This window comes from Xiphophorus hellerii, chromosome 1 (assembly GCF_003331165.1).
Source record: "Xiphophorus hellerii strain 12219 chromosome 1, Xiphophorus_hellerii-4.1, whole genome shotgun sequence".
Classification (NCBI taxonomy): Eukaryota; Metazoa; Chordata; class Actinopteri; order Cyprinodontiformes; family Poeciliidae; genus Xiphophorus; species Xiphophorus hellerii.
The window spans coordinates 3264642-3288664 of record NC_045672.1 but is presented as its reverse complement, the minus strand read 5'-3'; the positions used below and the strand labels follow the sequence as shown (position 1 = coordinate 3288664).

The 24023-nt window shown below is 38.6% G+C and overlaps 1 protein-coding gene and 1 long non-coding RNA gene across 2 annotated transcripts in view; both read right to left on the bottom strand.

Annotated features, from left to right (window-relative positions):
• The window catches only part of LOC116720590 (uncharacterized), a 957300-nt gene that overhangs the window by 590213 nt on the left and 343064 nt on the right, over nt 1–24023 (bottom strand). The gene's annotated exons all lie outside the window — the stretch shown is intronic.
• The window catches only part of lhfpl4a (LHFPL tetraspan subfamily member 4a), a 40985-nt gene that overhangs the window by 14948 nt on the left and 2014 nt on the right, over nt 1–24023 (bottom strand). The window contains exon 2 of the mRNA XM_032563872.1: nt 1321–1557. Coding sequence (XP_032419763.1) covers nt 1321–1557 — 237 coding nt within the window. The remainder of the gene's footprint in view (nt 1–1320; nt 1558–24023) is intronic.

Genomic DNA, 24023 nt, shown 5'->3' with positions numbered 1-24023 from the left:
GGACACAACAAGTAACATTCAAAGATTCAGACTCTGACTGACCAATCTGTACAAATTGTTGTTTAATACAAAGATAATTTTTTAACTAGTTCTTTTCTATTCCACTCCATTCGTATCTTTCTATTTTTGTAGCATCATCTTATGCTCAATAGTATCAAAGCCTTTTTCCAGGTCAGTTAAAATCCCCACCGGATATGTTGTACTATCTACATTTTTAATTTAATTCTACTTATATTTTCCACTATCTATATCACTGCCATAGGTGTTGATCTAAATCTATACTGCCTCTCCTTTACAACATATATGTATTTTTCAATAAGATTCTCAATCTTTGCTACTGACAGATTTTCAATATGTGGAAAATGCTGAGTAAACAAACTGGGCGTTTAGGGTCCAAACTCAATTTTACTTTAGAGTGATGCATAGATTTCAAATTTGGTGTAAAAGTGTTGTGAATGTTCAGCCATTGTAAAGAGCATGTTGGGCTTCCTGCGCAAATTCAATTTTAACTCCCCATTTTTTATCAATTTGAATATCTTTGCAGAAGATGGTTGTTGTGTAAAAGTAGTGGATGGCGACAAGCTTTAATCAACCACCTCAAAAACCATGAAAATTAAAAGACTGAAAGATTGACAGCATAGAAAAGTTACATTGTGTTTAAACATATAATTTGACAGAAATACAACATAAATTATTTGAAAATAAATTCTATGTCTGGTGAAACATGAAATGAACAGAAATAGCTAGAAAACCACCAATTTATTTCAACACATTGTGGCCAAATAAATCATTCAATCTCCTTTTCTGAAAGAATGTAAGGGATTCTTGAAGAGACAATTTTGATTTTAGCCATATTTTTTTTGGCATACCTTAAAAAAAGTCAGAATAGCATTGAAAACAGATATTTATATACTCTTCATAGAAAGATTCTTAAAATAATTTATCTGTCTGGCAATAACTTTATCTCCTTCTTCTTTTTTTCTTTTTCATCTTTATTTCTGTCTCATTTTTCTTTCTCTTTGTTTTTTCCCTTCTCCTTTGTGTTTTGTTTCTTTCTTTTTCCCCATTTACTTTATTTTGCTCTGCCTTTGCCCATTTTTGTACTCACTTCCTTTTTCCTTTCTTTAATTTTTTCATTGTTTCTTTTCTGGATCACAGAAATCTTTCACAAATTTTATGATTTCTTTTGCCACTCATTTATATCAGCAAACAACCACACACGGTGTTTTATTAATGCCAGTGCTGAACTCAACTTGCTAATAAAATACAAAGACTGTTGAGGAAACCTGAATTCTTATGTTTGAGTCGACCTTTACTCACCTTTGTTGTCTGTCTGCAGATCATCCAGATAGAAGTCTGTCTGCCGGTTTCCCAGGACGAAGGCCAGGAAGGAGAGGATGAGGGCGTCCAGGATGCCCATGATGGCCAGCATGTAGGCCCAGCGTACTGAGCAGTCACCCAGAGAGTATTTTCCTGAATGCTCCCCACACATATCCCGGATCACTTCCGCATCCCAGCCGTCGGGGAAGATCATGCAACCCAGCACCAGGCACACTCCTGAGCAGGGAAATGGGAGAGAATATGTCCTACGTTAACGTGGGAACAAGGACTACAATTGTGCACAAATCTTTGTCTACTTTCTGCTAATGTTGAAAAAACACAATTTCGCTATTCTGGTGTTTCCATTAAATAAGACCTCAAATTAAAATCACACGTTAAGCTTGATCACGCTATAAGTCATTAAAAATCCTGGCAGCGATGGATGTAAAAAACTACATGAGATATACAGTATTTATTATCCAGACATGTCGCTAGCGTTCATCATCTACCGTCCATCAGAGGAAACGTCGGCGTCTTATTCAGACTTTGGAGTGACAAGTCCCTTATTCTTAAGAGCAGCTTTGTGTTTTGGGGAAATTGTAGTCACCAATTTTACAGAAGTGCTATGGATTAAACACATTGGAATAACACACAATGTTTTATGAACCGTGTGATGCTGTGAGAGCTCTGGTAGAGCCAGCAGGACATTGTCCAACAAAAACAAAGAAAAGCCACCATGCTATTACTACTTCCTGTTGTTTTCTTCGGTGTTTTTGCTAGTGGTAACATCTGGCCATTGATCATTTGAGTTGTGTGATACAAAGAAAAATGTTTCCATTGCAGTTTTGTGAAATGCATTTAGTTTGATACGACCGCAACACCTCCTCATCCTATCGCAATTTTTTTTTAATAAATAAAGTCAGTTTTTTTCTGAATTGGCATAAATTAGGCAAATTTATTTTTGTAATTTCAATTTACACAATTACATGGTTGATGGAAATGCAGCTACTGATTCAAGAGTGTGTGTTATCATATATAGTTGCATTAAATGTGCAGTTCTTTTCAATCCTTGTAATACCTCAACTATAGCAAATGAAGTCCTTTGTAGCGTTAGCTTGCAAGACTCTAATACACATATTTCTGAACGTATACCCATAATAACCATTAGCTAGCAGGAGGCAGCACACAGGTCAGCAGGAAAAAGAAAAAGAATGATGCAGGAAGTCTTATGGTGTGAAAAACAGAGAAATAGATCACATGCAGAATCAAAGTGTTGACAGCACACACTGTAAAGCCCTTCAGGGAAATGAATGTATGCATTCTCAACGCTACAACAGAGAGGGCAATCCATACTTTGCACCTGCTCATTCATCAATGTGTGCATCACCAAGGGAGCTGATTTTGCCTTATTCTGTCCTCACCAACACTGTTTAACTAGCAGTCATCGCTGTGTGCCTTAGTGGGGCTGTAAGTAAAGCAGTGGGTTCACAGAGAGATGGGACATGCATAGTAGATATTCCTTTCAGAGCAGTCAATTGTTTTCCACAGGCAGTACCTTTTGTGATACACACAAAAAGTCACTCAAATTTAGCCAAATCAGTGGTTTAGTGCTTCCCTTCCATTTAACGGGCGATGTGTGGAGCTCAGCTGTTTAGAATATATTCTTCCTGTAGTTTTAGCAATTGCAGTGGAGGAAGTGAACAAAAACATTCAGTCCATGTTGGCAACCCTTCCAAATATTGAATCAACAATAACAGCCATCTTGTTCAGATCGGCACTTCTGTCTTTACAGTGGAGGATGGTTGTTTACAGCACAGGCAATTTCATCGAACTGGCGTGTTGCATACGTCACAGGCAAACTGTAGCGATTGGGTAAAATTTCAAACCTCAACAGAGTCCACATCTTCAGGAAGGAATCGTTTCTCAATAGTCAAGAGTACAGACACTCCGGATGTAACACAGCATAGAACAAGGAGCTGGTTTTTACCACGCTAATTTATGTTATTATTATTTTAGCCCCATGCCACACATTGTTCAACCTTAATTTGTGAGAATGTCCCTTGTTGATGGAATATGTGAAATTTAAAGGATGGTATCATAGGTTTGTTGATTAGTTGTGCCTAGCACCAAAACAAATTGATCAGTGCTGTCCAACCTGCAACTGGACTAGCTTAACTTGGTGATGATGTCAGTCCTAGCCCAGAGCTCTGGTTTCCGAGAAAATTTAAATGCACCACAAGGTCACCCAAAGACCCAATGTGTTGAACAGAACTTTGTTTTTGTTTTTTAGCAACATCAGGAGGTACAGATGATGGTAGTCCTCCAGACAACACCCTCCACACTACCTGCCCTCATCATCCTCAACTACACTGTGTCCACAGTGGGTCACTTCTGGTTTCTAGGAACCATCCTATCTCAGGACCTCAGACAGTCTTCTCCTCACACATAGACAGTGTTCAGAAGAAGGCCCAGCAGAGACTGGACTTTCTGTGACAACTTGGGGAGTACAATCTGAGTTGTACTCAAAATGTACAATTCGAGTGCTGCTGGTCTTGTGCTGTGACCAGCAGCACAGGAGCTGCTGGTCTTCCATTATTCAAAACGGGTTTTGTTTGACCATCAATGTGTGGTTTGGCTCATCCTGAAACAGGACTGGAAAAGACTGTAACCAACAGTCAGGTCTGCAGAGAGGATCACCGGGGGCAGATCTTTCCTCTATTCAAGGCTAGGCTCAAGAAAAGGGGAGATACATCTCTGCCGACCCCACACATTCTGGACACAAACATTGTGAAAGTCCAAAAAACACAGTTTCGCAATTGCAGTGTTTCCATTAAATAAGAACTGCAATTAAAATCATGTGACTAGTCTTATTCATGTGATGAGTCATTAAAAAACATGCCGCGCCATCATCCTCCAACCACTGCCTGTTGCTTTCGTCCTTTACACCAGGATGTAAAAGACGAAGACGGTTGTTGATCATCTAACTCGTGTGATGCGAATAAAGTGTTTTTTTGCAGTTATGCAAAATACAGATATTGGCGTGTTTCTGTTCAGCAAATTTATTTTTTAAATTCCAATTTGCACAATTATGTGGGAAATACAGTAGAAATGCAGGTAACGATAGTCTTGGAATAGGTAAAGCTTCTCATATGGTTCAGACTTCAACTTGAAATTTGTGGACTGCTCTTAGCAGTGCAGTCTATGAAATGAAACCAAGCGAGTTAAACCAGCTCTACTATTTTTGATCAGAAGAGAGTGCAGGTATTCACCCAGAATTATGTCAGAAGCTTCTTGATGTCTACAGAAAGCAGGTGGTTGACGTGCTGTTTCCTGGGGGACATTAATTCAGATATTTGTTCTATTATGAGTGTATCTTCAAACCTGTCTGTATATCCTATAGGTGAGAATTCTGGCTATAAAAGTGAAGTTGATTAATCATACGCCTCTACTATCTAATATTGGTGATTCCCACTGAACCTGTTTTTTTTTTTTTAACATACTGGCAAGCCATTATGAGAAAATGGTGGGCGGTGAACTCATGGCAACAGATGAAGGAGGATATGAGATTAGTCACCACCTCTCTGTGTAAACATGCAAACACAAGGAGTCCTATTTTAGGCTGGGATGTACACCGTTTCAAACTGCGCCTGCCGCTCTGACAATATGATTGTAATGAGAGAATATAACGACGATAATACAGTAAGTAAAGCGAGAGAGGGAGAGCAAAGGAAGCCGTTATCATGGGAAATCATCATGTTATTAGCTCCTTTTATGACCTTTATGCGGGATATTAGCTATGATGGGTGACGATAAAATCATTAGCGTGGTAATGAGCATCAGGTAACATGTTTTATGGATTTTTGATGGATGTGCCTCCTCCTGGCATCAAGCTCATCCAAAGTTTCTAGTGTTCGAGAATCACACACACACATACACACTCCTGCACGCACAAAAAGGGGGTTGGTGGTTTAAATGTTTCAGCCTGATGGCAACTCATTTACCGGTTATTTCCCATTGTGGTAGCAGTTATTTATGGCGTTCAATTAGTCCAAGCTGTAGAAGCTGCAATTACACGTGTTCATGAGCGCAAATTACGCTGAGAGAGCGGGGAGATATCTGTGGAATTCAGGGTCTCTCTGTCTGCACTAATGCTCAAATCTAAAGTAATTACAGTTACATTACAGTATGTTAAAACCGCAACACTCAGAATGTTCACACTGACAATAGAGCTTTGGAACGTGACGTCACTGCTCTAGATGTAGGGACATGAGCTCCATCTTCAGGGGCCATAAACATAACCGACAAAAATTACTGTCTCACAGATATTTTGAATCTAAGTTGCTTAAAATTATTTAGCAATGGTACGAACTTGCTGCATTATTGGATGTAATGTCCGATCATACAACTGAAACGGTAAAAAGATGGAAAACGGACTTTCGTTTCACTGTTTTTCTGCCTCTAAACAACGCGAAGCGGGCTAAGCTATTGGAGCTAACGAAAAGGAGATGAATGGCCTGGGTATCAGCGGTGAGACGTCCTGATATTACGTTTTCCAACATCCCAAGATATCTACAAGTTTTCTCCAGACATGTCCAAATTACAGCACCACCAGAAGGTATTCACACATCTATTTAATTTTCTTTTTATTACATTACAAACTCATTCTAAAATGGATTTGAGTATTGTTCTTTTGCAAAGATCTAAACACAGAACACACATTACAGCAAAACATGATTTGAAAGGGGAAGTATGATGTGTTTTCCAGGCACTTAGTGCCATTTTATAGTACAATCAAGTAACTACAGTATGTTACCTTAAGTTGCTTTATAAAATGCTTTATATCAAGTTTGACTTAAAAGAAAATTGACTTTGTAATTTAATGCCTTAAAATTGGGCCTCTGTCTCTTTAAAAACTCCTGCTTTTTCTGACACTCCAGCTTCAGGAAGTCATCAAAACATGGCTCCTCTATTAACCATCCATCCATCCATTTTCTAACACCATTGTCCCCTAGTGGAGTCGGGAGGGGTGCTGTTGCCTATCTCCAGCGAACGTTCCGGGCGAGAGGCGGGGTACACGCTGGACAGGTCGCCAGTCTGTCGCAGGGAAACACAGAGACAGACAGGACACACGACCATGCACACACTCACACCTAGGGAGAATTTTGAGAGACCAATTAACCTAACAGCCATGTTTTTGGACTGTGGGAGGAAGCCGGAGTACCCAGAGAGAACCTTGCACAGCTGAATGGTTGCCATGGAGATTAAAGGATTTCTCAAATATGCATGAAAGAATCAAAGCAACCCTCCAGGTATGCTTTTGATTAGGTAGAAACATTATATCATGACATAAAGCTCAAAAAAGTTGGATCTTACATCTTCCTGCACCTTTAAGAAAGACTTGCATTCTTTTATTACCAAAAGTTTGTTGATTTATGGTTTTAAAATGTTGCTGGAGCACTTTTGGTAGCAACCACAGTCTGATGTCTTCATGGGTATGTGTCAATAACATAATGGCACAACTCCGTTTTGGAAATTTTCTCAGTTTTCTTCCTTTACAGATCCTCCCAAGTTTTATCAGCCTCTGGAGGACACTCACAAATTCCTTTGTTATCTTGGCTGAATTCTTTATGTCAGTGTCAGGTCAGAAGATGAACTGTCAACTTAGTTTGAGCTCCAATGCACTTTAATGGAGGCTTTCTTGAACAATCCCTCTGCATTTGGCTGCTGACAAATGCCACTTATTCATTTATAAGCAACTTATTCGCTAGTAAACTTCACAGAAAAGATGGTGTTAGAGAGGTCACGATTACCCCCTGTTTATGCCCAGACATGACTTTTGGAGTTCAGGCCACAATGTTCTATTTTGGCGTTATCAGACCAGAGGATTTAGTTTCCGTTGGCCTCCTTTCTATTTGGCGACACTACAATAAAAGACCTGACATGTGGAGAGTGGCTCCTGTCACTACTAGGAAACAATAAAGCTCAACCTGAGTGGGCATGTTTACATCAATGTTTGAAGTATTGGATTAGAAAAGGTTGACTGAAACAGCAAAATTCATCAAAAAGTGTGTATACTTGCTTGAGGGGGGTTTTGGCTTGCCCCCCCAAAAAAAGAGTTGATGTGCTAAAGGGGAGATGGTAAAAAATTTGGCAAATATGATCAGATGTAGCGAAAATTTGCCTGTTTATTACAGTTGTGTGTAACATCAACATTTGATGTCATTACACTTTTGCATAGCCTGGTTGATTTACACTAAACCGGTAGATGGAAACATGCCTAATTTTCTTCTTTTCTTGCAAATTCGTAAAAGTTTGCACAAAATTCACGTCAATTGAAAGGAAACATAGTTACAACTGGGTTATTGGTCACCTCTCCAACCAAGCATCTTGGTTGGACAGGATGCTTGCTTGAACCAAGATGTTTGGTTCATTAACTGCTTTTTACTTTGTTAATATGAGCTACTTTGTGAACATTAGCAAGATCACAAAATGTGTAAAAAGTGAATGTATGTGAATAATTTCTCAGGACTCTGTACCATCTTCTGCTGCTTTTGTATGTCTGCTTTTTTGGGGGTGAAATAAACAGGTTTGCAAAAAGATCTTCCAATGTGGTTATTTTTAAAATCTCTGCTTTAGACACAGCTCTGTACAATTGATTTTCAGAAATGACAGTACAATGCCCTACTTCACGCACTCCCTCTTCCCTCACCATAAACCCTACCAATGGCTAGACTGTGGTTATAAGTGTCCTGACTCTGTCAAAACACTGACAGCACTTTTAAAATGTTTTAAATACCATTTTATCTTGGATTCACTCAGAGTTGGGTGAAAAAACCCCAATTAGACCTTAGTATCCTTGTTTCTGGTCAAGAGCACAAAGTTGAGATTAAAAGATTAGCTTTACAACAGTTTAAATCTCAGGGTGTTTTTACACATGATAGTCCGGTAGACTTGGTTCCATTGGGGACCAAACTTGCAACATTCGTTACATTTTCAGCTCTTGTGGTTTTCTTTGACACTGTCCTGTGTCAAACCAACCAAACCCTTTGGAAAAACCTGTACCCCTCCTGGCCTGTGGTGTCATTGCACCAAAAACCACTGAAGGAATCGACACAAAAACCTCTGTAGAAGACACTGAGTACAACTTCCCCCTTTACAAAATTTAAGTAAGAATGAGTGACGTCAAATTTTAGCGGTTGTAGGATTTCATTTTTGCAATTGGTAAAGACCACATGTCATTTCTCTTACTAGCGCTAGCATCACATTTTTGTTTTGGTTGTTTTGACCCAGAATGCTTTGCTTTTTTGGTCCTGATCAGAGTCCAATTATCATTTCGCACCTCCCCAAACAAACCAGACTTTCTAGACAAAACGAACTGGCATTCGATTAAATTGAACCAGACAGGCCCGGTGTGAATGCATCCTTACTGTAAAGGTGATTTGCTGTGAATTTAGCAAATCACAGCAAAATGAGAGTCATCACTTTAAAGTGGTTTCACATTTAGAAATACTTTAGCATTTGAGTTGCGTGAAGCAAAACTAAATAATAATATTGGGTCATTGCTGTTATATTTGAGATGAGCCACGGTGCTCAAATTTATAACTCTGTCTATATCTCAGATGGGGTTATAAAATCTTGCTTGTTTGGTTGTGAGAACGGCCATCTGATACAGTCTCTCCTGTGCTTTCTGTCTTTTTTCTCCACCTCAAAATATTCAAGTGGGTGCCACAGGGCTAAAAATAACCTCCACTTTCCCTCAACCCAAGAAAAAAAACCTTTGAAGCTGGAAGGGGGTTTCCCCCTCCTCCTGCTTCTCAAGATACTGCGTCCTGAACTTGGAGGAAGGAACTTCAAAGGCCGCAAGCAGAGGGACTGAACACAAAAGGTGGATTGAAAAGCAGCGAGGAAGAAGAGCTGAAGAATAAAAGAGCCAAAAGGAAACAAGTGTGTATTTAGAGAATTTAGCTTCGTTGTGACTTCTTTCTTTCTCATTCTTTCCAGTCGTTTTTCTGAACCAAAAAAAAAAAAACAGTCGGAAACATAGGCTTGGTGTCCCGCTAAGTAAATGACTGAGATAATTTATTTATAACATCTCAATGATATTTATAGACTGGTTACATAAAAGTTTTTCCCAGACTGTTTCATCTAAATGTCTTCACCCATTTTTTTTTCTTAAGAAAAACGTCACAGATATTATGTAACACTTCTAAAAATACAGCGACTGTCCTATGTGTGTGTGTGAGCGTGAAGGAGGCTTCACACTACTTCTTCTGAGCATCTTGACTCCGTGTTCGCTGTGACGCCATCCAAGGCGGACGCTTTTTTAAATCTGGACCGGGCCAGCTTCAGCCTACATTACTGTTATTCCTAACATGTTCACTGTGTCAGACAAGACGAGGAGAAATGACTTGCAATGACTGTCACAGAAAAGAATTTAAACAGGAAATGCTATTAAAAAGAAGCTTGAAAGAATTTAAACACTACTTTTAAATTTTGCAGATTTTTAAAAGATAAAAGTAATTTTGTTTACAGTGTGATATTTGTTAAAATTATGTGCTCTTTAACAGGTTAGGATAGGTCTATGGCCTATACAAAACCTACTCATTACATTTTTTTTTTTTATAAAATCTTTCTTATATAATGAGATCTTAGTCTGACCAGTTCTGCCTGTTATGAGTCTATACTGAATGAGCTGCTGTAGAACCACTGTCACTTTAAATCCAAATAAACTGGTACTGGCCACACCCCCAACTCACTGGTGAAGTTCAGTGTCTTCTAAGTAAGATATATTCTTGGAGATGCAGGTTGACAAAAATAAGTATTTTGTTTGCAAAACAATGTGAGTTACCAGATTTATTACATAAACATGACAAAAAAAATTAAGCTATAAAACTATCAAAAATCCTTTACGCTAATTTCCTTTGGACGTTTTGTCCTACTTCAAAAGCTTCTTGTTGAGTTCGAAGTCCAACAGATCTCTGGAGTACAAAGGTGTGAACACAAGTGCATTAAGAGATCGCCATAAAGTCGTAAAGCTGTCTGGGGTCTGCCCTTTCTATTTGCCTCTGTGTCTGGACCTCTGCTCAATGTTCGCCATCCAGCTAATGGACGCCCTCCTTGCTAATATGTCGAGCTTTTATTACAGCGTAGTGTGTTTGTGTGTATTGTGATGATGGAGGGAAGGAGGGGGATTCTTTCGAGACCGTAAATTGCTGACGGCGCTCTTTACAAGATGCTTCGCTGCCAGAGTTCACCAGCTCACTTGGCACTGATCTCTGCCTCTTTTGATACGTCGTTACAGCCTTTCTGTCCTCCTTCCTCTAAGTGTAAATGTGTTGTGTGTTTTTGACATGTTGATATTTATTAAATAAATGTTGATGACTCTCCAGAGATAATGATGAAGTCTTGATGTGTGGAATGATAAAGGAAAGATAAAGATAAACTGCGGACAGTTTACCAATTGGAATATTGGTTTAGCACTTTCCTCCCTTATGTCTCTTTCATCAACTGAATAAGAAGGAAGTTGCATGCAGGGGACAAACTTTGTGAGGATGCTTCCATTTACTGACGGGTGAGAATTTTATTCATTTTCAACAATTTACAAGGCAAAGCTCTGACAAAAGTCCAAGTCCAAACTTCCAGCTCTGAGAGTTGTTAAATCAATGCTGCAGCAGTGGTCGGGCAGACCACATAATGCCGGACAGTGGTCCATGGTGGTTTGAATCCTCTACTTCCTGTTTATTGCATCCATGTGTAACATCTTCATCTGAAAAAATTTCTTTTGTGACTCTTCTGCTTGTAGCTGCATGACGTTGGATTAGCTCTGCCACATTAGTTCTGATTTGTTCTTTTTGTACACTTTAGTTCATAATATTTTTGGTTGAGGTATTGTTTTAATACAGTCTGTATCAAAATCCTTCATAAGAATATCAACATCAAAACTTTGGACTTTTTATTTAAAAATAGGAAACATGAATAAGTTTGGGATTATGTGATAAAAAAGTATGTATGAACTCTATGACAGAGCAAGGATGAGGAACTGTAAAATCATTTTTTCTCATATTTCTCCTTTTGTCTCTCGCTCAGGCCCCAGACACACATATTCAGACTAAGTAACAATGAAGAGAGGGGTCAAAGGAATCCATTATTTAGCTGTGGGGATATTTTTAGAAGCACCCTAGTGACTTTGGAATTATTTATTAACTGCCTGATAATTAAAACATGTACGTTTGGTTGAGAAAAGCAGACAGAAATCTCAGAGAGAGCAGGAGGCGGGGATGTCCCCCGGGGAAACTCTTCCCTCTGCATCGCTCTGCATTTCTGCTGCTGCATTGATTTAACAGGAGCTGCTGGGGAGCGAGAGAGAAATACACGTCCGTCTGGCAAAATTAGAAAGCTTGTGTGCAGTTTAATGCATTATATAGAGAGAAAAAAATACAAGTTTCAGAAGGAGTCCTCATTAATTATTTAATCTTGACCTCGTCAAGTTTACGTTTTCTTCCTAATTCAAGTAAAGTCCCATTTATGTGCTAACTCATGTGAACAGACGTCTGAATACACCTCCTTACTAAGTTTATATGATGTCTGCATGCATGGAAGATATTTTCCTTTGTTTCACCCATTGCTACTTGGTTTTTACCATCTACACAATGCACTCTGAAAGATTATTGTGCTCTTCATTTCCTTGACTTCCTTTAAAAGAGCAGAACTAAACAATGAACTTGGCTATATTTGATTGACTCAAAAGCAGCAGTGAGTGTTGAAGTTTACCTGATCATCTTTTATTACAACCTATCGATGTAAGACACAAAAACACTAAGAATTTCTGTTTTAAGGTGCATTTACACCAGCACTGTTTAGCTTGGTTTCATCAAACTCCAATCTGTTTGCCTAGAAAGTCTGATTGATTTGGGGAGGTGTGAGTGCACAATTGAAAGAGTTTTTTTTTTTTTAAAAAACCAACAAAAAAAACGGAAGTCCGATCCGCTTAAAAATCTAGGTTTTGTTTCAGTGGACATGAGCTCCTCTGCGGCTTGTATGTATATATGAATGCCAAGAGGACTGGAAGAAGACTGTAATGCTGGGCATTCTGGGTAAATACAAGCAAAACAAACTCACGATTCTGGCACTGAAGGGAGAAATGGTGTGTGTTTTGTTTACCAGCCAGAAAAGAGAAATCCCACAACCACTAAAATCTGATGCCACTCCATTTTTGTTTGCATTTTGTGAGTACGGAAGTTACACTCAGTGTCTTGAAGGAAGCGATATTAAAGCGCTTGTTCCCCTCCACAGGCAAGGAGGGAAACAGGAACTCAAGAAATTGACAATTTTCCTGAAACATTAAGTTTTTTTTTATAATCTGCCATTAGCAAAGCTGCAACACATTAATAACCTGCAAAGACCCTCCTCCTGGCTCTGATTGGTTGTTTCTGACTGGGACAGTCAGTGCATTAATGTGGATGCAGTACGACCACAGGGGGGAGGCAACAGATTACCTGTCTCATATTCTCCTGTCAGGATATAGTGACTACTTTAACAAATATGTAAAAACAAACTTTTTATAAATGTTTATAAAAGTTATTTATTGCCTCTTTAATTATGATGCCTAAGTAATTTTTTTTTATGTTAACTAAAATGTTTAGATTATTTGCAACCATGGATAGACGCAACAGTTTGTACAGATGAACATAAGTGAACAGCCTGCATGTCAAATATTACTCACCTCCTTTGGTGGCTTTTGCTCATCCATTCATACTTACATTCATCTGTCCATCCATGATGGAAAATATGTGTTTGAAACTGAAAGTAAGAATACACTTTGAGCTAAATAAATTTAGAGATTATTCCTAAAATTTAAGTTGGAAGGCAAGATAATCTCCACATCTCAGGGGAATAGTGTGGCAATTCCTCTACTGAAGCCTCTAATCAATAAGTAATCAATAACTTACATTATTTTGGCATTTTGACGAGCTTTCTGGACACTTTGGATCAGCAGGCTTACAACACTCATCAACTTTAAACAGCTGAGTTTAACACTTACCCATAAAACTGCTCAGTTTCATCAGAGTCATTTCACACCATTGTAAACTTGTTTTCCTGCTGTCTCTTAGCAGCACAAACTGTTTATTAAGAACGGGAAAAGACACCAGGACGTCACTTAAATGTCATTGCTTGCACCCTCCACCCCAATACACAGGGTTCTGTCATTAGTGACACACACATTTCACAAAGAAACAGAACTTCATGTTCCACCAAAAAGCACAACATTTCTTAACATTTAGACCCACGTAAACCGCTCTCTGAGAAACACCAATGTCCTTACAGGAAACAGTAGCTGTGTTTCCATTACAATTTTGCACAAATCTTTGTCTATGTTCTGCTAATGTCAAAAAACACAATTTCGAAATTTTGGGTGTTTCCATTAAATAAGAAATGGCATTAAAATCAGATGTGAATAAGCTTAATCATGCGACAAGACATTAAAAATCATGGCAGCAGAATATATTTCATGTCAACAGTTACATAAGATATATTCATAATTCAGCCAGCTAGCGTTCATCATACCATCCATCAGAGGAGATGTTGGTGTTTTATTCAGGCTTTGGAGTGACAAACCCCTTTTACTTGGAAGAGGCTATGTGGCATTTTGGGGAAACTGTATTCAGCAATTTTACAGAAGAGTTAAGGATTCAACACAATGGAATGACACAAACCTTTAAAGAGCTGTGTGATGCTGCGAGAGCTCTGGTTGAGCTGGCCACACATTGTACAAAAAGAAAAAAAACATCATCCTTCTACGATTTTGTGTCGTCTTTTTAGATATTTTCGAAAGTAGCAACATCTGGCAGTTGATCATGTGACTTGTTTCCATTGCAGTTTTGCAAAATACGTCCATTTTGATATGGCTGAAATTTTTTCTGTGTTTTCGAAATTGCCGTGTTTTCATTGAGCAAATTTATTTTTGTAATTTCAATTTGTGCAAATTATATGATTAAAGAAAACACAGCTGCTGTGACAGCAGCTTGAACATCTCTCTCTGTGATGGACTGGCGACCTCTCTGGGGCGCATCCCACTTTTTACCAGCTGACTGGTGGGATAAGCTCAAGCCTCTTCTGCCCCAGTGATCCAAAACCACACAAAGTAGCCATAGAAAACGAACAGACAGGGGAAAAAAAATACTAAACTGAAAATAAACACCTCCAAAATCCCAGACAGGCATCAAAAATTCCGATTATTTCTTTTTCTTTTGCACTATTCCTTTGCTATTTCCATATTTCAACTTTTTTAAGCACACATACACACACAGAAGCACAAAGAGCAAGCGAACAGCCACTGACAGGTCGGTTCTCCCAAGATACAGCGACTCTCTTGTGCCTTAGCCCATGTCCTGCTTAGTTCTGTTTAATATTGCAGCAGACAGGGTCAGACGTTAAGGATGGATGTGTGAGCTGATGGAGAGGAGGAGGGAGAATGGGAGCCATCAAGCTGCAATGGTTGGCCTCTTACTGAGAGGTGCTATAGTTCCTCAAATCTGCTCGAGCAACAGAAAAAACCATTAGAAAACATGGAAGATGATAAATATCTCTTAGGATCTGTCGAGATTAAAAAGTTCAACCCCCCTTTTTGTTTTTAAGGTTCCTCAAAGATTTCAGGATAAAATGAATCTCTGTCCAGCATGGTTTAAGTTTAACTGAAAGCTCCAGAGCATTTTCTCCTGAATTAATCAAAACCCGAGCAGACGTGGCAGCAGCAAGGTTCTTCACAGAGCCAAGGTGCTTTTGGGAAATCCAGCCCTATATTTGCTCTTTACGTCTGAGAGGCGGGGGGAGGGGGGGCAAGATGGGGGGGGGGGATGCTGTTCAGTCTGGGCTCTGAGAGCAAAATGACCCCATTATTCACATTCCCATTGAGGTGAGAAATAACTGGGGGACTGGGGAAGGAAGCCACCCATTTGCAGGGAGCTGTTGATTTTTTTAATGCCTCAGAGAGAGTCAACGTTTTGTTTTTCAGCATTTTCAACTTCACAGTAGAGTTGAGTTTGTTTCTTCCCTTTTAAGCACATGTAGTTCAGAGCTGGTGTTTCTTTTCATACCGATGACTGTTCATGTACGGTCAGTTGTTCACATGTAAAAGTTGTCTGACAGTTAACTTTGGTGTGTTGGCATGTGATCCAAAGACGTGCCAAACCACTTGTTTCACATTTTGTCATGTTATAACCATAAACGTCAGTGTATTACATGGGATTTGGATGGACCAATGTAAAGTACAGTGTAGTTGAGAAGTGGAGGCTAAAAGATATAATTTATATTCAGAACTCCAAATATTTTTGGAGTATGTCTTAACTGGCTTTTGAGTCAAAAATATTTGCCCATTTTTCTTCTCACAGTAATTGAAGCTTTATTGGATGGAAAGTGTTTTTAAGAAGCAGTGGTCTGGGTGCCGTGGTGGCGCAGGGGGTTAGCACGCCCCACGTTTGGAGGCCTTAGTCCTCGACGCGGACGTCGCGGGTTTGACTCCCGATCCTGGCGACCTTTGCCGCATGTACTCCCCCCTTTCCTCACCCTCTTTCCTGTCTGTCGCAAAAAAAATATGAGCCACTAGCGCCGCAAAAACTCTTTGGAGAAAAAAAGAAAAAAAAAAAAAGAAAAGAAGCAGTAGTCTGTCCTCCAGAGGTTCTCTGTCATCTTGACCTGTGTTCACACCGCAGGTCTTGATGCTTAATTTTGCAATCAGACATCTGTGGGAAAGGTTTAGGACCCCAAAGTGACCCGCATGCGCAGAAGAAGAAAATAGATGCCAAGAAGCAGTGCACTGTATTATGGAAGTAATAATGGACACCGTAGACAGGTATATTTTAGAAATTATTCAGCAGTGAAAGTCGACAAGATTGTCCTAAGATCCTAATAACACAATGGGATATAATAAAAAGAAAGCATGACAAATAGCAGTGATATTTGTGGTGCACTGACAGGAATTTGTGTAGAGAGGTTTGGATGTGTAACCAGACAAGGAAGCGTGTGGGACTGTGATGTGATGTGATTCACTGACAGATGATTTTTCATAATTTGATAAAGGCCCCGACATGCTTCATCCAAAATGTTGAATCGACTTTCGTAGATGTGGACACATGACCAAAATTGTGTCAATTTGTTCGCAAGTTGACTTGCAAAAGCTAACATTTATTGTTGAAGTTTGCTTTAAACTTTAAGGAGCTGAATATTTTACTTTATATTTTATTTAACCAGGTAAGCTGATTAAGAACAAATCTAATTTTCAAAAATACAAATGCATATACCTGACAAAAATGGATCTGCTATTTGTAACATTAAACATTACCTTCCACTACTTAAGTAAGTGTAGGAGAATCTTACAGATGTCATATTTCTTATTCTCCCTTCGGCTTCTTCATACCATCAAGGGTCTACATGTCCTCCTTTTCTACGTATGTGAATCTTTCTAAAAGAAGCAGCTGCTAACCTTTTCTCGAACGCAGTCTAGGATGTCTCTTTGATGTACTCTTTTCTAATCCTAATCACTGTAGTCACTTTTGCTTAAAATTTTAACTTCTTCAATCCCACTGCTGTTTTTTGCTTTGACCAGTGAGGTGAAGACAAGGGTGAGCTGAAACAACGTAGTCTGTTAAAATGTGTTGCACCAGACTTTGGAAGATGAATTGGTATCAGCCTTTTTAGCCAAATTACATGTTATGCACCATGGTGAACTTTTATCCCCACCAGTTTGTGAGTGATCTAATAATTATAACTATTAACATTATTAACATTATTAATTTCATTTGAAGCGGGACTAAACATAAAGTGTACTGCGCAGTCAGCTGGAGCTGATCCAGGGATTCAGCATGTTGAGGTGAGTGACTCTTCATCATTGCAGGCAGATCTTCTGTGTGGTGTAGCATGAGATTAGGTGATGTTCATTTTGGGTCATTTTGGGGATGTCTGAAGGTAACTTGTATAAATTCCATAGCAGTGGTGGCTACATGCTGTTTTTTTGTGTGTTTTTTTTAATTCTGTGGCTTGTGACATTGAATTTATTTAAGTCCCAAAATATTGGAAGCAGCATGACTTAAACGGGTCGTATTATGTATTTTTCAGGCATGTAGTGCCATTTCATAGCACAGTCAAATAACTGTTATCTTAAGCTGTTATACAAATACTGTATATATTAAATACGACTTAAAAGAAATATGACTTAGTAATTAAATGCCTTGAAATTGGGCCTCTGTTTTTTTAAAAGCTCCTGCTCTTTCTGAAACTCCGCTTTCAGGAAGTCATCACAACATGGCTCCTCTATTAACCTATCCTCTATTAGTCTGAAGGAGCTGAGTGGGACAGTCGCAGGGGAGGGCTGCTCTGTGAGATGGAAGCTTGGGAACGGCACCTCAGAGGAGGAGCTTTGTCCTTGAAGGCGTAGCTAAGTCCACCCAGGCGGTTTGTACAGCTGAATGGTTGCCATGGAGAATAAAAGATTTCTCAAACATGCATGAAAGAATCAAGTCAACACTCCAGGTATGTTTTTGATGAGGGAATAACATTACAATATTCTATTAAGCTCAAAACATTCAACTTTACATAATACTGCCCCTTTAAATCCACTACGGTACACACTTTATTTCTCTTTTAAGCTACTACTGCTAACTGCAATCCTCCACAAAGATATACATGACATGATCCAACATCTCCTCCTGGGAGTTTTACTTTGACATCATGGGATGCAAAATCACAATGTATTGCTGGGAGTCATGTGTGCCATCCGTAAGTCATTTTCAAGTGTTTTAACCTCATTCACATTTTGGTCAGTTCATCTTATATAGAGAACAACTTTGGCCTGTTTTCAGCTAGTGGATGCCAAGAAGCTCTGTGTCAATCTGTGCTGGCAACGGCCCCACATTCTTCCCAGCGCTTTGGCCCTGCTTCTAGTTTGTCCTCATCTTTTATTCAACCTTTACTAAACCAATAAGTCTCATTAATGTCTGCGGCGAGGTGAGCCACTCACCCAGAATTTTACAGGAAGGTTAGCCAATGAAAGCACCATCCTGCACCGATGTTCCAATAGGTGAATGCATCAATATAAGGCAACAAACTTCCTGTTTTATCTCTAAGTTTCTGTCGCATGCACCAGGGTAAAAATAGTTTGGGGTTTTTCATTACACTTTAATTTTATTTTGCTGTGACTTTTTGTTTGACTAATTCGGTTAGTTTTAATTTGTTTTTACAATGGAGTAGATAGTTTTTATAAGTTATTATTACTTAAATGTTTAGTTGAGTTTTTATTAGTTATAGTGGTAATTTTATTTTTTATTACCTTGGTTGATTTTTAGGTATATTCAAAAAGGAGAAAGTATTGTACTGTGATTATATTTACATCAATTGGGCAATGAATACTCAACACAAGATACCACTTTCATAAAATGTATTCACTTATTGTTGAACAACCGACTGACTGGCGTTTTCTCCCAGCGTTTGCTGTCGCCATTTTGCAGACTAGCATGAGTGCCACCAGTAATTTGCTGACAGTTGTCGTAAACGTCTCGTGTGAAATCGATTTCACAAAAGTCCAAAAAATAAATTCATAAACACAAAAAAGTAGAATGTTATATGTGTAAGTTCAGTATGTTTTATTTAGTTTTATAAACACACAATATAGTTCCATTTAGTGGTAGTTTTCTCAATTTCAGTTTTTGTTATCTGGTTAATTTTAATTAACTATAGTAACCTTGACATACACTAGACCTCCATAGTAATTATCAAATGGTCTGTCTCCCCCAAACAAAGGCTCTTGGTCCTAAAGAAATGTGACGTCATAAGCTAGAAAATTTTACTAGGAAAGTTAAACGCATTACTAGGATTTTGTAAACAAACAAAATTAAAGTATTCCTGATTTTATCAATAAAAAACTAGCATTAAGACAAAAACAACAGTAAAAACCTCCCAAGGCCCTAGTAAGCACTGGAAATAAAACTTATGTGTAATATTGAGTACAGAAACACAGAACAGAAATATTCACATGTTCTGAATCTGTCCACTGGGAGTTTTGGTGTTGCTCTCTAACACTATTCATCACATCTACTTCCTCTGCATCACGGCTAACACGTTTAGACACATATTTGTTGATGAAAGACAACACTGTGCTAGTCAGTGTGACAGTTTATACAAAAAAAAATTAAACAAATTATGTGCTACAAACGTCTTAGTATAAATTTTATTTGATCAAGTACTTTTCTTTATGGACAGCTGTAATTCGCCAACGGCTTCAGAAGACCCACAAATAGATTTATTTAGTATCACTTCTTGTATCGCTTCTCGCTTTTACCCTTTTTTTAAACTCCTGTTTACACACTAGTGTTCCACAGTTCAAAAGATTAAGTTGTAAAGAGATTAAAACAGAAATTTCCAAAAAATATCCCAGCAGAAATGTAGCTACAGTATTGATGTCCAAAATAGGATATACAGTGCACTGCAAAAGTATTCATGCTCATTGAATTTTTTCACACTTTGTATTGTTAACAACAAACAAACAACAAACCATAGTGCTGTTTATTGGAATTTTATGTGAGAGAATGAGAAAGCACGAATAGCATGAAGTAGCATGAATATAAAGGTCTAACTACTTGAAGAATTCTTGATAGTCGGAAACCAAACTTGAATAAATTTTATTCAACTGAAAGCTTACAAAACAGCCAAGCGCTATTTTTGTACGCAAAAATACAATGGTCTGGCCGGAACCATTGTATTTGCAAACTACTGGTATGTTAAAAAAAAAAATCTCAATAATTTTTAACGTGTTAAAATCTATGTAATTATTTAGTCAGAGTTAACGCCCAGCTAGTCCATCCATCAATTTTCTGTAGCCCCTTGTCCCTAGCGGGGTCCGGAGGGGTGCTGGTGCCCATCTCCAGCGAACGTTTTGGGCGAGAGGCGGGGTACACCCTGGACAAGTCACGAGTCTGTCGCAGGCGCAGCTAGTCCCATAGCAAAAAACATGAAGAATTAATCAAACTCTAGTCAGTTTGTTTAGAAAGTTTGGTTTGTTTCGTGCAGTGTAAATGCGCAATCGAACTCTTATGCGGGCCAGAAAAGCAAACTCTGATCTGCTTAAGAACTTAGGTCTTGGTTCGGTTGAAGTGAACTCTCGTGAATGCATGTGTGGATGCAAGTGGACCAGAGACTACTTCAAATGTAGAAAGTGGACTGTAGAGCAGAGCATTCTGGGTAAATACAACTAAAACAAGCACAGGAGTTTAGCTCCAGTCACAGAAATAGCTTGTGGTCTTTTTACCAAAGACAAAGCAGAAATCCTACAACCGCTAAAATCTGACACTATTCAATTTTGTGAAGAAGGAAGTTGCACTCAGTGTCTTCTTATGAGGTTTTTTTCTCGCTTCCTTCAGTGATTCTTGGTGCAGTGCCACCAAGGTGAGGAGGGGAACAGGCTATTCAACTTGTTTGAATCATTAGACACAATTCAGAATGCAAGTACCAGCTGAAAATGGAATAGATGTTGGAATTTTGGTCCCTAGTTGAACTGGGTCTACCGGACTACCAGGTGTGAAAACAACCTTAGTCTGTCACAAATAGAATCAAAGCCAGAATTTTGTTTCTTGAAAGAAAAACAGAGATGACAGTAATTTCACTTTCTTTTTGGATTAGATCTGATGTCTTGGGAACAGAAAACAAAAATCTGTAAAAGTCAAGAAATTCACCAAATGGACCTTACCAGAGGGGCCGCTTTTCATTGGCTGATGTCCATTCTACATGGTCACGTGCATGGCCATCTCACAAACACACACTTCCCGTTAGCTAAGTACAGCATAAAGGCAGAACTGATACAACTTCTACACCTTGAAGCCTGTCTGCTACACAGTCTTACGTTAGCTAAACAGATCAATATGCAGAAAAGGCTTTGGACTAAACTGTTACTCGTGTTAGCCACGTTAGCACCAAGTACAGCTAGTCAATCAACCATCGCTGTGTTCAGGGAAGCGCTGATTAATAATCGAGAAATAAATATCAAGCCTGGAAACTTGATATCATAACGGACTGAATGTTATGTTTTTAACATAATCTTTGCTCGTCTTGCGGGGCGCAGGCGGTTGTCACGGTAACAGGTAACAGTAAAAAGGTATGAGTGGTTTTGAGTTGATCACCTGTTCAGGTTATTTTACCTTTGTTTACCTTTGCTGTGGCGCATTACAGCCGCTGTAGTTTCTAAACGTTGGACTAATTACCTCGTTCGTTTGTGAGTTTACGTCATTCACAACAAACATCAAATAGAACAAATATATTTCATTAAATTTTAACAAACAAATGGCTTCTACCATGATAATTATATGAAATTAAGTTAATTATATCCCAACTTCAGAAGATTTGCCTTTACCTTTACAGAGCTCTTTGGTTCCTCCTATCAGTCTGTAGCTTCTCATATTGAGGTCATCAAACCAAAGTTCAGATCCACCATAACTGACTGACACCTGCTGGCCTCAGGTTTGCAACCAGCTTGTGACTGAGAAACCAGTAACCTCCTCCCAGATGATGTCATGAACTTGTTAGTTCCTCTGTCCATTGTAGTAGCTGATATATTGTAAAAATCCGGTAGAAATGATGCACTAATCGAGTCATGTTTACATAGAAACAACGCGCTGCGAGGCTTTGTTTGTGAGACTTGCGGTCACATGGGTCGGTTGTGGGCGGAGCTTGGTAAGGTCCATACTCTCAGGATGTGAGTATTTGTCACATTCCTTCTTCTCTGATTTCATTAACTTTGAAGGTTTGTGTAACATTTGTATCTCCTACTAACTCATGATCCTTTAGGCAAATGGAGAGAAAAAAAATAAATCTCTACCTCTGCTGTCCTGCTGATTCGTGCTGATTGTAGAGCAACAAAACCTCTTTCAACACACTCGGCAGAACTGAGGACAGAGTGGGCAGATGAGGATGAGGAAAAGAACAATACAGAAGGAAAAAAAGTGCTGATCTCTCTCTCCCTCTTATTCAGTATGCTGACTGTTTCTGTACAGAAAACTGACTCCCACGCTTTTCTGCCTGGCCTATTTATCACACCAATCAGGTTATGAAGAACTTGCTCCAGAATGTTTGTGATTATTTCCCAACCTTCCACTCCGGACAACAGATCGGCTTCATTTGGAGGATTATATATATATATATATATATATATATATATATATATATATATATATATATATATATATATACAGTATATATATATATATGGAATATTATATATATATATATATTATATATATATATATATATATATATGGAATATTCCTTTCACAAATCGGCAAAAAAATCTAATTAATTATCCTATGTTCATCTGTTGCTCAATCGTGCCATTTTTTGGGCTTTCACCAGCACCAGCAAAGTCCCACTGTGCTATCTGCAGCGATATGAGATGAGCTATCAAAATGTCCACTTTTTTTTTCTTTTTTCATCATCAACCCTCTTCCTCTAGCCCGACGAAAGGCGCTGCCGCTCAGTGAGTCCCGCGTGTGTTCAGGGAGCCTCACTTTGTCCTCAATAATCTCTCTACAAACTGTAATCTATACCCACAGGGGTGGGAGCAAAAGAGATAGAGAGAGAGAGAGAAAGAGGGAGAGACAAATAATAAACCACAACCTCCGTGAAAACAGTAATCCAATCGACCCGGAATCATCCTTGAAATAGCAGCCACCATCGCAGGGAATTCACACAACACACTTCCCTGCGTGGACATGGGAAACGTGGACCGACTGACGGATGGGTATTTAAATGAAGGGATGGATGCCATTTGCATTTCATCAGCACGAAGCAATGATCCTCCTGCTGCTGCTGCTGCTTGCTTTGGAGATGCAGTGGTGTATCCGCGGAATATCAATGGTAAAATGATGAGGTGTGGGTGGCTAGCAGGGAGCTCAGGCTCTGCTACAGGAAGCATTTAAAACGCACCTACTCAGGGAATATCCTAACAGTCTAATTAGGAGTCAAGAAATAGGAATATGTACAAACGGTCTCCAGCAGACTTCACACTGATGCAAAATGGAAATCACATGATGTTCATGGTGCTATATTAGCAAAACTGGTGTTGGAAATCTTAATCTATAATGCTGACTGTGATTTTTGATCTTCTTTCTGAGACTTCTATATGCTTAAGTCTGTCATGCCAAATATATTTTTTGATTTGAGTATATGTGACACCCCATAATGCAAAATATAGCATTTTTGACACATTTATTTCCAAAATGACTGACTCTATAACAATATAACACACAAATAATTTTTTAAACATATATCTCTGAGTACTACATCTCTTTTATCTCATGATGCCAGAAATCAAATTTTATTGCATGTGTTCATGGGAATTCCATCAATTAGACCCTATAACACAATTTGAATCCTTTTTTAAAACACATATATCAAAGACATTAAACATATAGCTATAAATTTAAATCACCATCATGCCAAACATATTTTATGATTTGAGTTCTATATCTGATACCCTAAAACATAAAATGTAGCATTTTTGATAGTAATCACCAAGATGCCTACTTCTTTAACAGTATTGTATAAACATATCAGTTTTTAAACCTGTATCCTTGAGAAACAACATCTCTTTCACCTCATATTGCCAAAAATCGCATTTTGAATGCATGCATTTATGGGAATTCCATCGCATCATTTTTATATTTTTA